Source organism: Rutidosis leptorrhynchoides, chromosome 7 (genome assembly GCF_046630445.1).
Source record: "Rutidosis leptorrhynchoides isolate AG116_Rl617_1_P2 chromosome 7, CSIRO_AGI_Rlap_v1, whole genome shotgun sequence".
In the NCBI taxonomy this organism is placed as follows: Eukaryota; Viridiplantae; Streptophyta; class Magnoliopsida; order Asterales; family Asteraceae; genus Rutidosis; species Rutidosis leptorrhynchoides.
This window is the reverse complement of record NC_092339.1, coordinates 108,555,402-108,576,771: the sequence shown is the minus strand read 5'-3', so window position 1 is coordinate 108,576,771 and position 21,370 is coordinate 108,555,402. Positions and strand designations below refer to the sequence as shown.

At 36.2% G+C, this 21,370-nt stretch overlaps 1 protein-coding gene across 1 annotated transcript; it reads left to right on the top strand.

The window, feature by feature from the left end:
• Positions 1-17,232: 17,232 nt before the first annotated feature.
• Positions 17,233-20,871, top strand: LOC139857628 (uncharacterized). The gene is made up of 4 exons (XM_071846442.1): positions 17,233-17,631; positions 17,727-19,462; positions 19,555-20,431; positions 20,508-20,871. The coding sequence occupies exons 1-4, from the start codon at positions 17,556-17,558 to the stop codon at positions 20,678-20,680; spliced, it is 2,862 nt and encodes a 953-aa protein (XP_071702543.1). The 5' UTR covers positions 17,233-17,555; the 3' UTR covers positions 20,681-20,871.
• The last annotated feature ends 499 nt before the right edge of the window (positions 20,872-21,370 follow it).

Below are 21,370 nucleotides of genomic sequence, written 5' to 3'. Positions count from 1 at the left end.
TTCTTGATATATTTAGAGGTTAAATAGAATGAAAGAGTTATGTAACATGACACATGATGACGGTATGATCTGTGAACCATTATCACGTTCCATTAGAAATTTAGCATGACTTACTGTAATATAATCACGTTGGCCTGACGTCATTATATTATACTAACTCATGCTTCAATTCCCAACACTTCTCTAGGAAATCATTCACAATTTATACTTAGATTTTAGAGAAGTTTCCAATATAATGAAATACCGAAAACACGCAGAGGTAGATAATTTCGGACAAGAATATTTATGAAAAAATCCTCAGAAATATCGAAGATATTTATGATGATATTTTGGAATTTCTAAATTCGAAGATTGATAAAGAAAAATTTTCCACAAGATTTTAACATGACTCTGGAGCAAGATATTCTCTAAAGATTTCATCGGATCCAGAATTACCTGAATTCTTTGAATATAGGGTTTAGTCCTTTTATTTATCCTTGGTCTCCTTCATGGTGTGCTCAATCCGATTATCAGTACCAAATTTTTCTATCGAGCGTTCCTAACATTTCCTTCTTTATCATCAACTTTTGGCCAGTAAGACCATCTACAACATGCTGCTTCGTCAGCATTTTCAAAGTTAACGGATCTGGGTCATCGGTTATCAAACCGAGGTGTTTCAGGAGAATTGTGTTTTTAGATGATTAAACGCTGATGGTAATATGGTGGAATATAAAAGGTTCCCCAGTAACAATAAAGAGTACGCATATATATCAAGGTTATAATAAGGTTGTTTCGGATGAAAAGTCAGAGTTAACTTGTTGGAGCTGTGACAAAATTGGCTACTTTGGAAAGGGATTACAAAGTGATTTTCGGTAGTAACATCGCCAAAGGAGCTAGCGCAGATACGTGTTAAACCTTTTCTCAGATTCCAAGAGTTTTTCAGGTGCAATCTATATGCATAAATCTTTTCTTCCGTAGATAAAGTGTGGTTGGTTCATCTTCTCGATGGAGGTATTTTCAAGAATCATGAAAGATTTGAACATGAATTGGAATCGGCAAGATTCAAATGAGATTTAAGATGAAATCAAGTGGCAAACTTGAAGATTTGTTAAGTTTCATATGTTATAATCAATATTTTAATTCATTTTAATTGTCCAAAGTTGGCAGTCCAATAGTTCAATTGTCCAATGGTACAATAAATTCATATATAAATTAAATATATAATATTCGAATTAATTAATACGTATCGTGACCCGTGTACCGGTCTCAGTATTGATCACAACTCAAACCATATATATATTTTGGAATCAACTCCAACCCTGTATAGCCAACTCCCACCTTCACATATAGAGTGTCTATGGTTGTTCCGAAATATATATATAGATGGGTCGATATGATAGGTCGAAACCTTGTATACGTGTCCCGTTGTTTAAATTGCGTAAAATAAATAAATATATCATGACCCGTGTACAACGTATTGTCTCAGAATTAATCCGACATATTGTGTACATGTGTCCCGATGTAAAGTGCGTAAAAGTAAATAACAGAAATTAAATGACGATAAATAAAATTGCGAGAATGTAAATTGCAATAAATAAAACAGTTAGCTAGGAACAGTTAGCTAGGAACAGTTAGCGTGGAATCTTAACAATATTTCAATTAGTTAATCCGTTTGTTTCTAACAAATTTTATTTTGTCCGATGTTTTCTTCGTTATGCCACTTGTTGGATTCTGATAGGTCATAATCTAAATATAAAATTGAATGAAAATGGTTATTTTTCGGTGAACGAATTCGTATATCGGTGGTTGTAAGTAGGATAGTAAATGATTGTTGAATCAGATTCGAAGAATGTACAGTGTAAATTATTAATGTGAAATCTAAATATTCATCGGGTACTACCTACCCGTTAAAATATTTTTCATCATTAACAGTTTGTACGAAAGAATTTTTAATTACAATCTTTATGAAAATATACCTGCATATATATTTTCTTCGGATGTAATTATGATTTCAATGAGTCAATAAAATATTAAACTCATTTGATTTATCGTTATTACTAGATTACATGATCTCTAAAACTTTAGAGATTATATAATCGCCATGTCGAATGGAGTAGAACGTTACATAAAACGAAAATAATCGATGTAGAACGATATGTAGAACGAAGATCATACTCGAAGTACAGATGGTGATATTGAAGCGTGTGAGGTTGATATCCGAGATACGGATTGTGATGTTGAGAGTTACGGCGTGGTTGTGGTTTGGGGGTGATAAGGGTACAGTTGGCGTTGATGATGGTGGTACGGTTTATGCCGCTGGTGCTGCTGCTGGTGTTTGTAGCCTTCGCACCATGTTCTCCAAAGCCGTCACACGAGCGCGTAGTTTGTTAACTTCTGCTGGTACACAGGGATGATTGGCGGTCGGAGCGAGCGGATGAATAAGATTTGAGATATGGGATACTATATAATCGTGATGAGATACTCTAGAGGTGAAAGAGAAAATGGTTTCTCGAACAGGTTCACCGGTAAGTGCTTCAGGTTCATCGCCAAGTGGGCAATTTGGTGGATGGAAGGGATCGTCGATGTGAAATGATTTTCGGATATCTTATGATATTCTAACTATATAGAATATATAATACTAAAGATTTCGTAGACTACAGAGGAACCTACGGCATATGTCAGGCAAGGCTACGGATGCGCTACAATATGAATTTTGTCTATACACTATCGATGCACTAAATGCAGTAAGACGTGTCTAGACTTATGAATAATAAGCAGGCAATTCCCTAAGGATGATAAGCAGATGGTTTCTGACTAGAAATGATAGGCAAAACTTTTGACATGTAGACACGGTCAAAGTCCAGACTCACTAATGTATCCTAACAACTACTAGTCAGACACACTAATGCAAGGCCTGGTTCGCTAAGACCACCGCTCTGATACCATTCTGTCAAACCCCGTCCAAGTTCCCCTGGACGAAATCATCAACATCTGGTCCCATTGCGAGGTACTCTCCTAAATATGCCAGGAATGACTCCATGTAATGTCTTTAAAATGAGCAAATGCACAGCGGAAGACTTAATTCGTACCTGAGAATAAACATGCTTTAAAGTGTCAACCAAAAGGTTGGTGAGTTCATAGGTTTATCATAACAATTATTTCCATTATTTTAATAGACCACAAGATTTCATATTTATAAACATAATACACTCGCAAGTGTATGTAAAGCATTCTAAGTGGTTGAGCACTTGGTAACCATACTTAACATTTAATCACGTCGCATATTCCCTTTATTATGAAATTTCCCTACACTGTACCAAGTGTTGTAACAAAACGAAGTACTGTGCAACCGTTGAATACTGGTCGTCCAGTCCGGTTGGGGTTGTCAGGCCCGATAGATCTATCAACAGGATTCGCGTTTACAATACCCATGTAAATAGTAGTTACCAAGCTACAGGGAAGTATGCCAGTGGTACAACTCAACGTAGAATATATTTTTGATCACTTGTGTCTATTTCGTAAACATTTATAAAAGCAGCGCATGTATTCTCAGCCCAAAAATATATTGCAAAAGCAATTAAAAAGGGAGCAAATGAAACTCACAATACGATATTTTGTAGTAAAAATACGCATACGACGATACTGAACAAGTGCAGGGTTGACCCCGGATTCACGAACCTATATCATTTATATATATTAAAACATATAATATTAATCGAACAAGTATATATATTATTATATAATGTTTATATATTAAGAATTATATTCATATAATAATTATGAAAGTTTTATAATACTTTCCAATTATAAATATATATATATATATACTTTATTTATATTTAAATCTTTAATAATCTATATTTATAAATATATCTATATTATTAATATAATTATAATATATGTATTTTCAGAGTTTGTTTATCAAAATTATTATCATTAATAGTTAATTAGTGTGACTCCTTTCATAGACTGTTTATAGAGAAATCTTATTTTTAAGAATAATTTTGTTCAAGTGAAAGACTTTTTGGAGTATGTAATTTTAACCATCACTCATGTCAACTATAACTAGTAACTTTATTACCTCATATGTAAATCTAATATAATTCAGGGACTAAAAGTGTACTTAACTCAAAGTATTCATGATCATCTTCATTTTACGTAACATGCTATGAAGCTTTTATTATTTTTATTATTTATTATTTATTAATATTATTATTAATATTTTAAAAGTCTTTTAATTTATTATTTGTTCTAGGAGTTTACACAAGCTAATTCTAACTTATCATGAAGTACTAGCAACTATTTTTATTTGGTCCCGATTATGTATTAAACACTATATATGTTTTATAACTCGCACTTTCTGATTTCTTAAACGTTAGTTTCGGTTTGCATTCGGTTCGTTATATGAATGACGATTAGAAAAGCTTAATAACAAGTTAATATTCAAGTTGATAGATATTTACCTTTGAAATGAGACCCGCCTTTCTATTTCAGTTTGCGTCTCCGATCACCCTCACGTCTACGTTTCTCCGTCTTTCTGATATTCATTTTGTGTGTGCTCAGTTTGTTTTGATTTTGGTGGTTATGAACTAAATTTTTGGTAGTAGAGTATGCGAAGAGGAGTGGTTTATATCTTTTTGGTGCAGGCCAGCATGTGGATGGGCCATTTATATTAGTTGTGGTGTAGATATGCATGGTGATTGAATAATGGATGGATAAATAAGATTTGTTTTAAATCAAACACTTGACATTCCAAGAAACCATGTGTGAGAGAGAAAACCTTGAGAGAGTTAACCTTGAGAGAGAAAACCAAGAGAGTGGGTGGGAAACTGTATCAAGAAGGAACCGGAACAAATCTAAGGTAAATGGTGAACATCTGGATGCTGGTAATCGGAGGAAGTACAATGGCAACGGCTTTCAAGATCGGTTTATGTGGTCAGATAACTCAAGAATTTCTTCGTTCATGGTGTACAATTTTCCGGAGTCATGGGGCATACCAGATTTCTGGAAATTCTTCAAACCACAAGGAGGATTTAGAGACGTGTATATTGCAAAGAAGAGGCTACAAAACGGCCATAGATTTGCATTCTTGAGATTTGAGGGGATAAATGATGAAACCACCTTCCTGAGAAGATTAAACAATCTTTTCATTGAAGAGTGGCCTTTATACGCCTACAAAGCGAATGAGAGGAAGAAGATAACTGCTGTAAATCAGGAAGAAAGACAGAAACCTAATGGGATGAAAAGTAATGAGGCGAATCTGGATGGTCATAAATCTGTCAGGGTTGAGGGTAACAACGCATATACTGATTACAGGGGTTATAACGAGGTTGTGGGCAATTCCCTCAACAAAGGAAGACAACAATGGGCAAAAAAGAATCAGGCAGAGGAGCTACCTTTCAGACAAAGTTATCCACTCGCCGGAAAAGAAAGAGTTATTACGCTAGCTGAAGATAATCTTAACATGGAATATCTCAAGAAAGCAGTGGTAGGAGAGGTTAAAAGTATTGAAACACTACTCCAACTTCGCACCATATGTGAAGTTGAGGGGATGAGAAACGTGGACATCAAATTTTTGGGAGGATTAGATGTGATGCTGATATGTGACTCGGAGGATATGGCCAATACGATAATCAACAATGAAGATCATAACATTCGAAGATGGGTCAACAATATCAAGATGTGGGGGAAAACGACTAAAAATCCAGGCCGTCTTACTTGGCTTTCAATTTTGGGTGTGCCAGTCTTGAACTGGCAGGAATCAACCTTCAAAGCAATCGCTAATTGGTACGGGAAAATCTTCGAAACAGAAAATTGCTCTCTAAACGGGGATCAAAATCTTACTTGTGGTAGGGTTTTAGTGAAGGTCATGGGTCCAAATCTAATCAAAGAATTAGTTCAAGTCAAAACCAATGAAGGTAGTTTCTATGCCAATGTTTATGAAGATCCAAAGGATATTTTCAACATAGAAAGAGATTCGGATAGCACAAGTGAATGGGAAACAGAAAATTTCTCGGTCAACCGTGATGTTCATGAGGATGATATGGCTCGCCAGGAGGTCCAAGACTCGCCGGAATTCCATTCTTCTCCGGCAAAAGAGAATCATTCTAAGGTAGAAGACCAAGGGTCTAGATGCATGGGGACAAACGTGAGCTTTTCAAAAGTCGAGGATTCATTTAAGAGGGGTATTCATGAGGAGGAGAAAGCATGCGATCAAAACAATCACGAGGCATTGGGTTCTGGAACCGAGGAGACTAGGGCAAAAGATACAGCGACATTTAATAATGGCTTAAGGGGGGATGTCTTTGGGGAACAAGCGGTTCATGTAGATCAGGTTTTAAATGATGATTTTAACCGTGACAAGGTGGATCAAGAAAGGCCCAACCATAAAGTGGATTATTCTAATGGGCCTGTTGGGCCTGATAAAGCGATTCCAGAAAATGAGTATGTTGGGCCTGATAAGATTTTTAAGACACAAAATGAGTCTAAAGCGTTCCCTTCTACTAACAGACCCCATCTACCTGCACTTTCCCTAAATGAATGCATCGATAATTTCTCCCTTGATCCCTCCATCCCGGTACTCAATGTCCCATCAAAAATTGAGAAATCCAGGAAATCCAATCCAAAGAGAACTAAATCGGCTACAGATATTCGAGGTAATTCAATTGATTCGGTGTGGAGGGGGGTTGGGAGTTGGCGTGGATCTTCCAAGTTTCTTCGTCTCAAACGCATTGCTCGCAAAATTCACACGATTCGTAAAGAGAAATTGAGGAAGGCGACTGAGGCGAACTCGAAATTAAATTGCAATTCTGTCAATGGGGATGCTCGATCTAAAAATATCAGTAATAAACATGGCGGGATCAGGTCCACCTACGCTAAAGATCAACCCTCTGAAGTAAGTGAGGAAAGCGTAAACCACCGGGAATTCGGGGAACTTTTGGGCATTCGGTATGAAGGTAATGCTTAATGTTGAAGTGTATCTCTATTCGTTTTTCATTGTTAAATATGTTAGTTCTGTCAATTAATATCCGTGGGTTAAAGAGGGATGGGAAGATTGGTTGGTTACGTGATATTTGTGTAGAAACCAAACCGTACATAATAGCGTTACAAGAAACCAAGTGTGATGAGATTAATGAAAAATTCGTTGAGATTTTTTGGGGTTCTTCAAATTTCAAGTTCATCCAAAAGGGGTCGAGTGGTAGATCAGGGGGTATTGCTCTTGTGTGGGATTCTGAAATGTTTCAGGTTAATCAAGCGGTAGAAGGGGATTCTTATCTTGCGGTTAAGGGTAGGTTCAAAGGACAAGCTAGTGACGTCATTATTGTAAACGTCTATGGTCCTCATGAGGATAACAAAAAGCGTCTATTTTTTGATAGTTTGGAAAAGTTACTCGAATTCGATAATGATGATTGGGTTTTATGCGGTGACTTTAATGAAGTCAGACATGAAGACGAGAGGCGTAATTGTGAATTCATTCGGCGAAGGGCAATTAGATTCAATAGTTTTATTTCAAAGACGTGCCTTATTGAAGTGCCCCTAGTCGGGAAAAGATTTACAAGAATTTGTGATAATGGTATAAAGTTCAGCAAATTGGATCGTTTCTTCGTGTCTTGCTCCTTATTCAGTCGGCTAGATGACCTCTCGGTTTTGGTTTTAGATAGAAAATTATCGGATCACTGCCCCCTGCTTCTTAGATCAAAAACAATCGATTATGGGCCTAAGCCCATAAAAGTTTTCAACAGTTGGTTTAATGTTCCTGGGTCAGAAGAAGTTATTCGACAAGCATGGAATGAGGAGGTTTATTCTAAGAGGCCTGATGTATGTTTCAGATTAAAACTGAAAAGAGTCAAACAGGCTTTAAAAAGCTGGAGCAGAGAAAATTTCGGCAAATTGGATTCAGAGATCGAACAAGCAAAAATTGAAACTTTGGAGTGGGAAAAGGTTGCTGACTCTAGGGAATTAAACGAAGATGAACGTGCTAATTGGCTAGATGTGAGAAGGCGATGGATTGAGAAGGACAAGGTGAAGGTTAGTATGCTTAAACAAAAATCTAGATCAAAGTGGATTAAGGAAGGTGAGGAAAATACCAAATATTTTCACTCTATAATAAAGCGGAGATTAAACAAGAACTCGATCAGAGGGCTCTACATCAACGGGGTTTGGGAAGACAATCCAGCAGTGGTTAAATCCGAGGTTCATAGGTATTTTTCTCAGCTTTTTAAGGAACCTGAAAAGAAGAGGCCGACTTTTCCTGATATTGTTAGCAATAAACTCTCGGATTCTGATGTGAAGTTTTTGGAAAAGAAATTCGATGAACAGGAAGTTTGGAACGCGATTAAGGGTTGTGGTGGGTCGAAGGCTCCAGGACCGGACGGGTTTAATCTGAAATTCTACAAAAGGTTTTGGAGTATTATTAAGGATGATCTGATGGGGGCTATTGACTGGTTCTGGGATAAGGAAGAGATTTCATACGGCTGCAACGCTTCATTCATGACGTTAATCCCTAAGACCAATGACCCGATGGATTTATGTGATTACCGTCCTATTAGTTTAATAAATAGCTATTACAAAATCATAGCGAAAATATTATCTAATAGGGTTCGGGTGATTTTGCATAAAATTATCGGGAAGGAACAAAGTGCTTTTATTGCGGGTCGTTCGATTCTAGATGGTATTCGCATGTTAAATGAGAGTGTCGGGGACTTGAAGAGGGGCAAACGTAAGAGTTTTATTTTTAAGGCTGATTTTGCAAAGGCATTTGATAGTGTAAATTGGGAATTCCTCTCTTTTATGCAAGAGCGGTTGGGATTTGGGAAGAAATGGATAAAATGGATTGAATCGTGTTTCAAAGCGGCTACAATCTCCATTTTAGTTAACGGTTCCCCTACCGAGGAATTCAAACTGGAGCGCGGTATTCGACAAGGTGATCCTCTTTCCCCTTTTCTCTTTATTATTGCAGGCGAAGGGCTTAATCTTTTATATAATGAAGCAATTAGAAAAGGTCTTGTTAGAGGTGTAGAGATAGGAAAAGATAATATACCGTTCTCCCATCTTCAATATGCGGATGACTCCATTTTTATTGGACTCTGGACGAAAAGGAATTTAAATAACGCATTGAAAGTGATTAAATGTTTTGAGGATGTGTCGGGTCTAAAGTTAAATCTTGTCAAAAGCAAATTAATTGGGATTGGTGTAGAAGCTTCGATTGTTGGGGAAATGTCAGCCCGGTTAGGATGTAAATGTGAGAAAACTCCTTTCTCATATCTCGGATTACCGGTTGGGGACAAAATGAGTAATAGAGAAGCTTGGGATCCCGTTACCAAAAAGTTTTGTAAGAGACTTTCGGATTGGAAATCACGAACGACGTCATTCGGGGGTCGCCTGACGCTCATCAAATCGATCCTTAATAGTTTGCCGTTGTACTTCTTCTCCTCCTTCCGAGCTCCATCATGTGTCATTAATTTACTTGAAGGTTTGCGTCGTAACTTCTTTTGGGGCGGGTCGGGTGAGGGATTCAAAATGGCTTGGGTTAAATGGGATTCTATTATGCTTCCTTACGGGGTGGGGGGTCTTAATATCGGATCGCTAAAAGCAAAAAATCTAGCTCTTTTAGGCAAATGGTGGTGGAGGTTTCGTACCGAAGCCGACGCTTTTTGGGTCAAGATTATCAAAAGTATATATGGGCGGGATGGGGGGTTGGGGTCTTCGTGTAGCTCTCGGGTGGGTGTCGGGTACTCTCCTTGGAAAGATGTTATAAAAATTGGGAAAGATTTGGATAAATACGGTATTTCACTTAACAATTCTTTTGTAAGATGTGTTGGTGAAGGCAGGGATATTTTATTTTGGGAAGATACTTGGGCGGGTGATCAATGCTTTAAGGACAAGTTTTCGAGGCTCTATAGATTGGAAGAGAACAAGCATGTGATGGTCAATGAAAGGGTTTCTTGGTCCAACACGGGTGCATCAGTGGGGTGGCGGTGGATCAGACTGCCTCGGGGCAGAAACATGGGTGACATAGCGGAAATGGTTCAGACTATTAATGGGGTAGTTCGAGGAGAAAATGGGCGTGATTTTTGGAAATGGGTGTTCAACAGGGATGGTTATTACATTACTAAGGTGATGGCCGAAATAATTGATGACAAAGTGCTTGGGGGCAACTCATACGGGCTTGAAACTGAGCGAAATAAACTGCTTCCGCAATCCATCGAGATCTTTGTTTGGCGTGCAAAGCGTAGGCGTCTTCCGGTAAGAAAAGAACTCGATAATCGAGGTATCGATCTGCACACGGTTAGGTGTCCTATGTGTGATGAGGATGTTGAATCTTTAGACCACGCTCTAGTGTTGTGCAAATTCTCGTTTGAAGTCTGGGAAAACATACATCGATGGTGGGGATTGACTTCGTTTGCTAGTACATGTGTGAATGATATCTTCAATGGATCGGCTTTTTCTTCTATGGGTCACCACCGGAAAATTCTATGGCAAGCCGTGGAGTGGGTGACGGGTTATCTATTGTGGAAGAATAGAAATCAAAAAGTCTTCCACAACACGTCTCGTTCAACCGCAACTTTAATTAACGATATCCAAGTCAAAAGTTTCGAGTGGATTTCCAAAAGGGCAAAACGTTATAATCTCCAATGGCACCAATGGCTGATAAATCCCTCTTCGTTCGGGTCTAGTGATCTTAATCGAAGTGGCGTAGGCTAATGAGCTTGAATGTGTTCTGTGTTTTGCATTTCATATATATATTTCGGTTTAGGTTTGGTTAGCTATAGGCTTTTCTTTATAATTCTTGTATAGCTTATAGCTTCTTGCTGTAATCCCTCTCTTTTATATATAATTCTATTCTCTGTTGGCTTTTCAAAAAAAAAAAATAAGATTTGTTTTTTAAGTCGATAGATATGGCGGAGAATATGTGTGAACCGAAATATATAGAAAAGGATTTTTGTCCCGTTTCATATTGATATCTATATCTATGCAAGTGTATCAAAAATATAGGTGGGGTATATAATAAATTAAAGATGTAAAGTAATCTCTAATAATGTATGATGAGGCATTTACATATATATGTCAAAATATTAAAATCCAAACAAAATATAGAAACAGAAACAATAGATAGAAATTGGACATGTTTGTATGCTTGTGTTTGGAAAGCACAAAAGAATAGAAGATGATGATGATGGATGGATGTAAAAAAAAAAAATGATGAGGGTGAATCAAGTATATATATATATATACATATATATATATATATATATATATATATATATATATATATATATATATATATATATATATATAAAGTTGTGAACACATCACATTCATAATAGATGTTTTCCACAAGGGTTTGAAAATTGTGAATTTAAAAATAATACATGATGGATGTCGATCCAAATGCCCACAAACAGTATTAGACAAAGTTAAAATATTTACATCATTATTAGTAGATAGTTAGTGCTAAATTATTGAAGACTTTTGGCCACTTCTTTAGCATAGAACTTTTAAAATAACAAAAATAAAATAGTGTGGCACAATTTGTCGATTTGTTTCACAGGTTATTTTTACAATGGGAAGGAAAAAATATATATGGGCATGTAGTCACGAGATATCATCAAACTTTATGTTCTTGTCTTATGTAACCCTTTAATAGATAAAAGAGTTTCTAAAAAATTTTTTTTTTTTTTTTTTTGAGACTTAACATAACAGACTTTTCTTATTGTGTCAAAAATACTAAATCGTATTGAGAGTTTGATTTAAAATTAGTCGAAATTTTCCGGGTCGTGACACCAGAGGACCCAAAGGACCCAAAGGTTGTTAATTAGTTAACTTGTAGATGTAATTATTATACAGTTTTTAGGTAAAACATGTAATTTTTGAATGTAAATAATCTGGGACAGGCGCAAGGCTTTTTTTGCGTCCTTGCTTCTGGTTTTTTGTCAGACGCAAGGTGTTGTTTGCGTCCTTGCGTCTCTTTAAATGGCTTACGCAAGGTTTTGTTTGCGTGCTTGCGTATGTTTGAAGACATACGCAAGGTTATGTTTGCGTCCTTGCGTCTCTTTAAAAGATATACGCAAGGTGCTGTTTGCGTGCTTGCGTATGTTTCATGACATACGCAAGGTATTGTTTGCAAAGTTGCGTCTTATTTAAAGACATACGCAAGTTATTGTTTGCGTACTTGAGTGTGGTTGATGACATACGCAAGATTTTTCTTGCGTTCTTGCGTCTGTATGTAGGTCAATCCATAACACAAATTTAAACAACAAACTGAGACTGATAAACATAAACAACAAACTGAGACTGATAAACAACAAACTGAGACTGATAAACAAGCAACTAATTCTGGTCCCCTAATTCTGGTCTAAATCGTACATTTGATAAAATTGAGACTGATAAGCTTGCGAAGGTTCGACTTTCTCTTTCGACTTTGACTTTGATTTTGAGGCTGTTTTTTTAACCCTCTGAGAAGTAGATTCACCGGTTAGGTCATAAGAAGCGCTACATGTTGTTCGGTTATGACCTGCTTGCTTGCAACGAGTACATGTTCTTACTTTCTTTTCAGTTTCTTCACCTTGAGATGGAATCCGATCGGTACTTTTTGGGCGTCCAGGTGCTCTTTTCTTTTGAATTGGGGGCTTTACGATTTTCAAGATCTTGGGCCCTGGATCGGACCATTCGGATCGATGGGGGCAAAGGAAGGATGTGTTCGGAATATGTATTTATATAAGTTTGAGACAAGAACTAATGTGATACATAATATGTAACATCTTCCACTCCGAAGAGTCGTGCTACTGCCCATACATGTCCGCAAGGTATGCCTGATAATTGCCATTGCCCACATGTACATGTTCTATCTTCTAGATTAACGAGGCCGTTTTTCCTTCCATCACGCACCTCTATTAGATTGTTTTTCGATGGAAATGCTTGCCATCTTCTTGATTTGTCCGTCCTCTTACCTAATTTACGTTCAACATATGGAGTAACCGTTGAAGTGAGACTAACTGCTTTGTTGTGATGTTTGAAAAACCGATCCTGTATAGAAGCGCGAAAAAATTCCAATAACATGCAAACTGGTAGTTTGCGAGCATGTTTGGATAAAGCGTTAATAGACTCTACACTGTTGCTAGTAAGGTATGCATACCTAACATGATCAGCATGATTTCTGGACCATTTGTTGAAACCAACGTCATTTAGATACTTGTGAGATGCTTTTAATCTTCGTTGAAATACACTAACATGATCTTGAAAATCTGACAAACGATAAGCCTTAACCATTTTCCAATAGTGCCATTCAAAATATTTGAATTTATTGGACATCGTTTTTATGTTCATGAACAGATGACGTGCTCAAAAAGAGTGAAAGGCTTCAGGAAACACATTTGAAATACCATGTGCTATTGAAGGAGCACGATCAGAAATAAAGATAATCTCTAACATACGATTACTCATACCACAACTCTCTAAATGATCTCTTAGATTGCCAAAAAACCATGTCCAAACGTCGTTTGTTTCGCCTTCACCAATTCCATAAGCCAATGGCAAAATTCCGTTATTGGCATCCATTGCAACAGCGACTAAATTTGTACCCAAGTATCCAGCTTTCAAATGTGCACCATCAACGATGATAATAGGGCGAACATTTTGGACAAATGATCGAATCTGCATGCAAACAAATCAAATGAGATTGCTATTAGTTTAAGATAAAACAATTGTAGGATGAGTGATACTTACAACTGCGCCAAAGGACATGTAACACATCACGAATCTATTTTCATTGTCAGTCACCACATTTGTCATGCTTCCTGGGTTATGAATCTTAATGTTATGAAGATAAATGGGAAGCATTCGGAACGAGTCATCCATACTGCCACGAAGCATCTCTATTGCATGACACTTGGCTCTCCATGCTTGATTGTAAGAAATGCTCACCCGAAAACGGTTGCCAACATCATCACGTATATCTTTTGGATTATAGTCTCGATTTGCAGCTTTGAACGATTCCATCAGAATACTTCCTAGCACCTTTTTGGAAGCATATTTATTATTTCCCATAATTTGGATACGTGAGCATGTGTGTACGTCATGCAATTTCTTTACGATGAAGTTGTCAGTGTGGCGTATTTTGTATGCACTACATTTCCACTCACAATTTGGCACCATGCATTTAGCAGTGAATCGAGATTTGTCAGACTTTACAGGCTTAATTTGGAAGTTTTCTTCAAGACATTTTGTGTATAGATGGTTTACAAAATCATCCTTGTTTAAAAAAGTTTGTCGAACTTTAATCAAATCGGATACTCTATAACTGGTTGTTATTTGGCTCGTAGATTCAGTCTCTTGGTCATGCTCACTCAATAAAAGTGGCATATTTCAGAATACATCCTTTTTTTCTTCCTCATCTTCATCTTCATCTTCATCTTGATCTTCTCTGTCATTTTCTTCCTCCGAAGCACTAGACGCGACAACTGATTCAAAAGGGTGATCTGTTTTTTAATTTTACATACGTTCTCAACTCCATAGTTGAAGAAATCAAACTCTTCTGTGTTTGGAGGTGGTACTTCAGGTCGTGCTTCTTCCAAATTGGGTGTCTGAAGGTTTGTGCTCTCCTCGTTTGTTGGTAGGTTTTGTTGGACATCGTGTGTTGGTAGGTTTTGATGGACATTGTGTATTGGTAGGATTTGCACTGACTGTAAGTTTTCTGGGAGTTGATGCATTGTAACTTTGTCGACAATGTAAATATTAATAGGAGCATTTGATATTGCATGTTGTAGAAAATCACGAAAGTCTTCATAATCATCAGTAATATCAAAAACAAGATTATCGACAACATATCTCATTGAAACAGGAGCATTAGGTGGCAAATTAATTTTTCTAAGAACATTTTTTAATAATATTCTTCGAGTAATTAGTTTTTGGGGAGCAACTGGGAGTTTTAATCGTGTTCTAAAACAATCTAGAGGCAAATACATAGGTAAGTTATTAATAAATTGAAAAGAACCACCACAACATATATGAATAACAAAGGTTTCATTATCACTAAAACTCATTATTTAAAACAAAGAAAGTTACCTTAATGACGCTTGAAATTATATGATTTATGTGGAAATGGTGGAAATGAAGTGAAAATAGAGCTGGTAATACCTTATATGAATTGAAAAAGTTATTCGTAATAGTACAAAAATCGTACAAAATCTTATCCACGAAATCATGAAAATCTTATCGGGATAAGACGCAAGACGCAATACGCAAGGACGCAAGTCTCTTTGTTGCGTTTGTCAGTAACGCAAGGTCGCATGGTCGCAAGGTCGCAAAGACGCAAGGTGTCTTGCGCCTTGCGATGACAAATTGTCAAATTTTTTTTTAGGGCTGTCAGTCAAAAGCTTAAAAAAAAAAAAAAAAAAAGGGTATTTTGGTGATAATACATTTTTTACTCCTATCCTGCAGTATCCTAGAATGAATATTAGCCAAGGGGGGGAAACAACCTCAACAAAGGTGGCTTAGCTGTCGAGTAATTGAGAACCTTCAAATGAGACTAAGTTCAATCTCAACTAACTTTGGGGCCTTACTTGCCCCCCCCCTTTTTTTTTTAAAGAAAAAAAGAGCCGAAAACACGCTATTATCTTATAAGAAAATTCATAGAATCACCTAGAAAAATACAATTAATGAATTGATTGAAATTAAATGATGTAGATATACGATAAAATATAAGTGGACTTGCTTTAATTAATTTCTGAATTCATACGTTTCCCTTTTTAACAACATGACGTATTAGCTGGCCTCCTAAAATAATTGATAGCGCATTATTTATATATATTTTTATTCGCGTTATCGGTTCAAGATATTATTAATTTTGATACTATTTGAAGACTTTGAGCTCGAATCTCATAAATGTGAAGATTTGTGTTCAAGAATTAGTTAAGAGCATTATTGTGTTCTTTTGCAAGATTTTAAGCATTGTTGTGGGAGTTAGGATCACGAAGTTGACATGATTAGCATATTGGGTCGTATTATTTTAGAACAAGGAAAATGTGCTAGTGATCTACTTTTAATTGGGCTCATGCTGAAAACATATAAATAATAGATGACAGCCATTTGATATTTGGGCCGAATTTTGTTCTCAAGGTGACGTCAAAAGTGAAAAGGCGGTTTATTAATTACTTGGACTTCACCAATTTTTCAGCCTATATATAGGCAATTTAACTATCTTATTTGGGGGATCCCATTCTGGAGACGAGAGACAAGATAATTAGATTTAGGATATTTATTACGGAGTATTTTTAATTTGCTCTCAATTCTGTTGGGATTCCTGGAGGCTAACGAAAAGAAAAATAAATAAAAGGAGGGTGCGTTTGTTGGCTTGTGGTGGACGTCACCGAGAAAAAAACACCAGAAGGTCTCCAGCATTTATTTTTTTAATTTTTTTTGGTTGGTGGACTTCAACGTGAGCACATCTAAGAGGTCATTGTGATTTCAATTATAATTCATTAAGTTTATCAAGTTAACTCATATATTGATTGTTTTTTTTACGAGCACATAATTAGTGATACTTTGATTAATTTATTTGTGTCTATCGAATGATTAATTATTTGTGCTTTAATTATTTGTGTTTGTGTTCAATCCTTATTATGAGCTAATTTGATTTGTATTCATTTTTATGATTGAACCTGGGTGATGGATTGCTTAATCTTTTGTATGTATTAATAATTGCTCTTGATCCATGATTCTTAATTACTCCCATTAATTGATCCCATCAATTACTTGTCTGTTGATTGATGTAACGAGAGTTACTAGATTAATTAACTTGTCTAGGTTATTGAGAGATAATTAGATTGGTTGAATTGCATGTGGGACACCATTGTAATTAGACTAGTAATTAACCCATCAATTGAGTAGGTGATTGTGAAGCCTAAAGAGGGACACCGATTTACCCTTCAATTGAATCACAATCTTGAGTAGTTAATAGTGATTGACTGTGTTCTTCAGAAGCGTGCGGGAAACCAGCGTGAAAAACTGACACTTTCATGATATAATTAGTATCTAAGTGAGGGACACCAGCTTATCTTACTAATTGATTAATGAACTAGGTTAACGAGAGTTATACTTAGGGATTTGATTGCATTGTTCTTAATAAAAGCAATCCGGATCCCAGAGAATTGAATCTAAGTGAATACCCCTTTGTCTTATTGAATTCTTTTTTGTTTACTTTGCTTTAATTAGTTTTAAATCAAAACCCCATTTTTACAACTTAAATCTTTAGAATAATTAGACTTTTTTGCTCAGTTGGTCCCTCTATTATACCCCAAATCGCTGGTTTGGTCCCTCAGTTTTTAATTTGGCAATCAGAGTCCCTTTATTATTTTAATTTTGCAATTGGAGTCTTCCGTCTAACGGACATCCAAATCGAACGTTAACTCCCATCACGTGAGTTACACGTGATGGGTAATATCGGAATTAATTTTAATTCTTGGTACTGAATAAACCCAAACGGGTATGGTCCCCCACTATTATCCACCGATTTTCACACTCATCCCTCCAAATAGTGTTAACCACGAAGTAAAACCTAAAAGCAAAATTGATTATCAATGGATGATTCAATGGATGATTCATGGACTATTCGTACATCAGAAACTGATCAAAAGGCTATCGACCAATTATACGGTATGTTTTATGCACCCAAAGCTCATAATTCTGTGGAACCCTAAATATTATTAGGTAATTGTTTTGTTAACTTTAATTTTTTACACATTTTTCAGATGTATACCCTGATTTGTTCACGATTGTGTTACATCATGGTGGATATTTTAGAATGGGTAGTGAAGTTGTGTACACAGAAGGTAAAATTGATTACATTGATTGTTTTGACATTGAAAAGTTTTGTTTAGGACAACTGGATTCAGTCATGCAAGAATTAGGTTATGATCCCACCAGGTCTGTGGTATATCGTTTTCTTAAACCCAATACAAACATGGATACTGGGTTAAATCTTTTAAATGATAATGAACATAGGGACTATTTGCTTAGTTGTCTAGAAGATGGTGATGTGATTTATAGGCAAATTGATGTGTATGCTGAACATGAGGATATGAAAGGGAAGAGGTTATGGTCAGAACAAATTAATAATGATAACTTAGTAGTTGGTGGTGTTCACAGTGATGGGAGCTTAGTAGAGGGTGATAACAGTGAAGGTAGTGACTCTGAGGATAGTGATTACATTGTTGATGATGAAAATGAGATTTTGGATGTTCATGTAGAGATGAAAGATTTTAATTTTAACATTGATAAGAATGTAGAGTTTATGGGAAATGGCTGTAACTCATTTGAAGATGATGAGGTCAATATTGAGGGTACAGAATTGGAAGTGTTGAACAATGATGGTTTTGAAAGCTATGATTCTCAAAGTGATGAAGAAGGGGTAAGGAAGAAGAGAATTCGTAATCATAAAAAGGAGGTTGAAGGTAGTGTTCAAGTGGGAAAAACTATCTTCTATCTTGGACAAAAGTTTGAAAGTAAATCAGAGGTTAGGCAAGCTGTGAGAATGCATGCTATTGAAACTAGGAGAAAGCTAGTTATTGTTAAGAATGACAAAAGAAGAATTAGGGTTAAATGTGAAGGGTTGTGTATAAATTCAAAAGGTGGTGAGATAGTTAGTCAAAGTGATTTGTCAAAGAAGACAAAATGTGATGTGGGGCCCAGTAAATTAAGAGTTAAAGGTGGTGTAGTTGGGAAGAGTAAAGAGAAAGTGACTAGTCAAATTAAAAAAGCAGGGGAATCTTGTAGTGGGAAGACTAACAAATGGGCAAAAAGGGAATTACACATTGTTTGTGAGTGGGTGTTGTTGGTATCCAAAGAAAAAGATAGTGAAGAATGGGAGGTTAGAACCTACAGACACCAACATGAATGTCAACCTGCAAGAATACTAAAATTCTGCACTTACCAATTTTTATCAAATCGGTTGGTACCTCAAATTCAAAAGAATCCAAAGATACCAATTAAAGCTGTCAGATCATATTTGGAAACAGAAACTGAATTAATCATCAGTGAGCATAAAGCATATCGTGCTGTGAGAAAGGCAACAAAGATGATTCAAGGGGATTATAAATCTCAGTATGCTGAGCTCAGAGATTATGTTTGTGAATTAAAGAGAGGTAATATTGATACTACTGTTAAGTTTGAGGTTGAGCCAGGAACCCTAAAGTCTGAAACTAGGGTTTTCAAGAGAATTTACATTTGTTTGGGACCATTGAAGAAGGGTTTTAAAGCAATAGGTAGAGATCTACTTGGGTTGGATGGTGCTTTTATGAAACAACCTGCAACTGGTTGTATTTTGAGTGCTGTAGGGGTTGATTCAAACAATGGCATATATCCTGTAGCATATGCCATTGTTGAACAAGAGTGTGGTTCATCCTGGACTTGGTTCTTAGAGTGCTTGGGTCAAGATCTTGACTTGTCTACCAATTCTAACTTTACTTTTATCAGTGACAGGCAAAAGGTAAAAATTACTTGTTTAATTCATATTTAATTTAATTACATTACATTTGTTAATGGTTAGTTACTTTAACTTTTATTGTTTTATGCTGTTAGGGTTTAATACAAGCTGTTACAAATGTGTTTCCTTGTGCTGAGCATAGACATTGCCTTAGACATATTCATGGGAATATGAAAGGGGATTTCAGGGGTGTTGCTTATAAGAATCACTTGTGGAGATGTGCTAGTGTAACAACAGTTCCTGAGTTTGAGCAGGCTATGCAACAATTGAAGGAGTTTGATAATGAAGCTTTTGTTTGGTTAGCTAAAATTCCTGCCCATCAGTGGGCAAGGAGTCATTTTACAGGAAGGGCTGTATCAGATGTGTTGCTCAGTAACATGTGTGAGTGTTTCAACAGATGGTTAGTTGATGCACGTGACAAACCCATAGTTACAGCTTTAGAATACATCCGAGAGTATTGCATGAAGAGAATTGTTAATGTAAAGAAAAACATTTCCAAGACTAATGGCCCTTTAACACCTGCAGCCACCAAATTGTTTGACAAAATCAAATCTGAGGCTCACCAGTGTACTGTCTTATGGGGTGGAGATCAAAGGTACCAAGTGAGTGGAAAAGTTAATCAATATGTTGTGGATATGGAGACTAGATCATGTGCTTGTAGAAAGTGGGAACTAACAGGGATACCTTGTAAGCATGCAATTGCAGTGTTTTATAACATGAGTGAAAATGGTTTGGAAACTGGTGAACCAGAAACATGGGTTCATCCAGTGTATTTGTTAGATACATGGATCAAAACTTACCAATACACCATTGAGCCATTGAATGGGAGAAGCTTATGGCCAAAGGCAGAAGGCATGTTCACTCTGGTATCACCAAAGACTATTTCCACACCTGGTCGTCCAAAAAAGAAAAGAAGGTTGTCCAAAAATGAAGTTGATGTCATTGGTGATAGTGGTAAACTTAGCTCAAAAGGTATGCTCATTTTATTTATTAATTACATCTAGTACCATTTCAATTAATATGGTATTTATTTTGTTAATATTTATAGGCAAGCTAAAGAAGTGTGGCACATGTGGTACTTATGGACACAATAAGAGTACTTGTACAGGTGAGAAGAAAAGAAGTGGGAATGTGGATAACAAGTGGACAAAAAAGACAGTGAAAGTTAAGCTATCTTCAAAGAAGACAATGGTAGTTGGAAAAGGGAAGAAGAAGAAGTGAATGTTGGTGGTGGTTTGTGTTTTAATCATGTGTTTTATGTCTACTTAAAACTTGTTATGTGACTTGGTACAATGTTTGTATTTTATTAAGGTGTGTTGTTGTCTTTTGGTAAGTTTAAGCACATTTGGTAACTGGTACTACGTACTTATGTTGACTTTTGGAATCTATGACATTTGGTAATGCTTGTATGTTTGTCATTTCACTTTAGTTACAATGTATTGTCTGTATGTTTGTCATTTCACTTTAGTTACAATGTATTGTCTTGTGTTTTTGGTTACACTGTATGACTTTGGTTACAATTTATTGTCTACACTTGGAGTCATTGTCTTGTGTTGTAAGGTTACTGATACACATATAAAACAGATGCAAAATTTAACAAAACAACCTTCATTCCATTACCATTACCATTTTACAAAGTACATCATACATACACCACAATTTCAATGACTAAAAAAATAAATACCAAACACAATCCAGCTAAATATACACATCATCTTCCAATTCGTCCCTCTTTTTTCTGCATCTTTGAGCTTTTCATCCACTTCCATTTTGGCATTCATAAGTGTAGCTAGGGCATTGATTGTATTTGGAGGATCATACCAAGCAAAGAAGTCGCACCTAGTGATCTGAGCAACAACATAAACAGGAAATGCTAACATCTTGTTAATTATTTCATAAAATTCGAAACAA

What these genes read in the sequence shown, in the direction of transcription:
- LOC139857628 (XM_071846442.1), top strand. Translation starts at nt 17,556, where the DNA reads ATGGATGATTCAATGGATGATTCATGGACTATTCGTACATCAGAAACT. An exon ending in TTATCAGTGACAGGCAAAAG is followed by an intron (nt 19,463 to 19,554) that starts GTAAAAATTACT and finishes TTATGCTGTTAG; the next exon opens with GGTTTAATACAAGCTGTTAC. An exon ending in TGGTAAACTTAGCTCAAAAG is followed by an intron (nt 20,432 to 20,507) that starts GTATGCTCATTT and finishes TAATATTTATAG; the next exon opens with GCAAGCTAAAGAAGTGTGGC.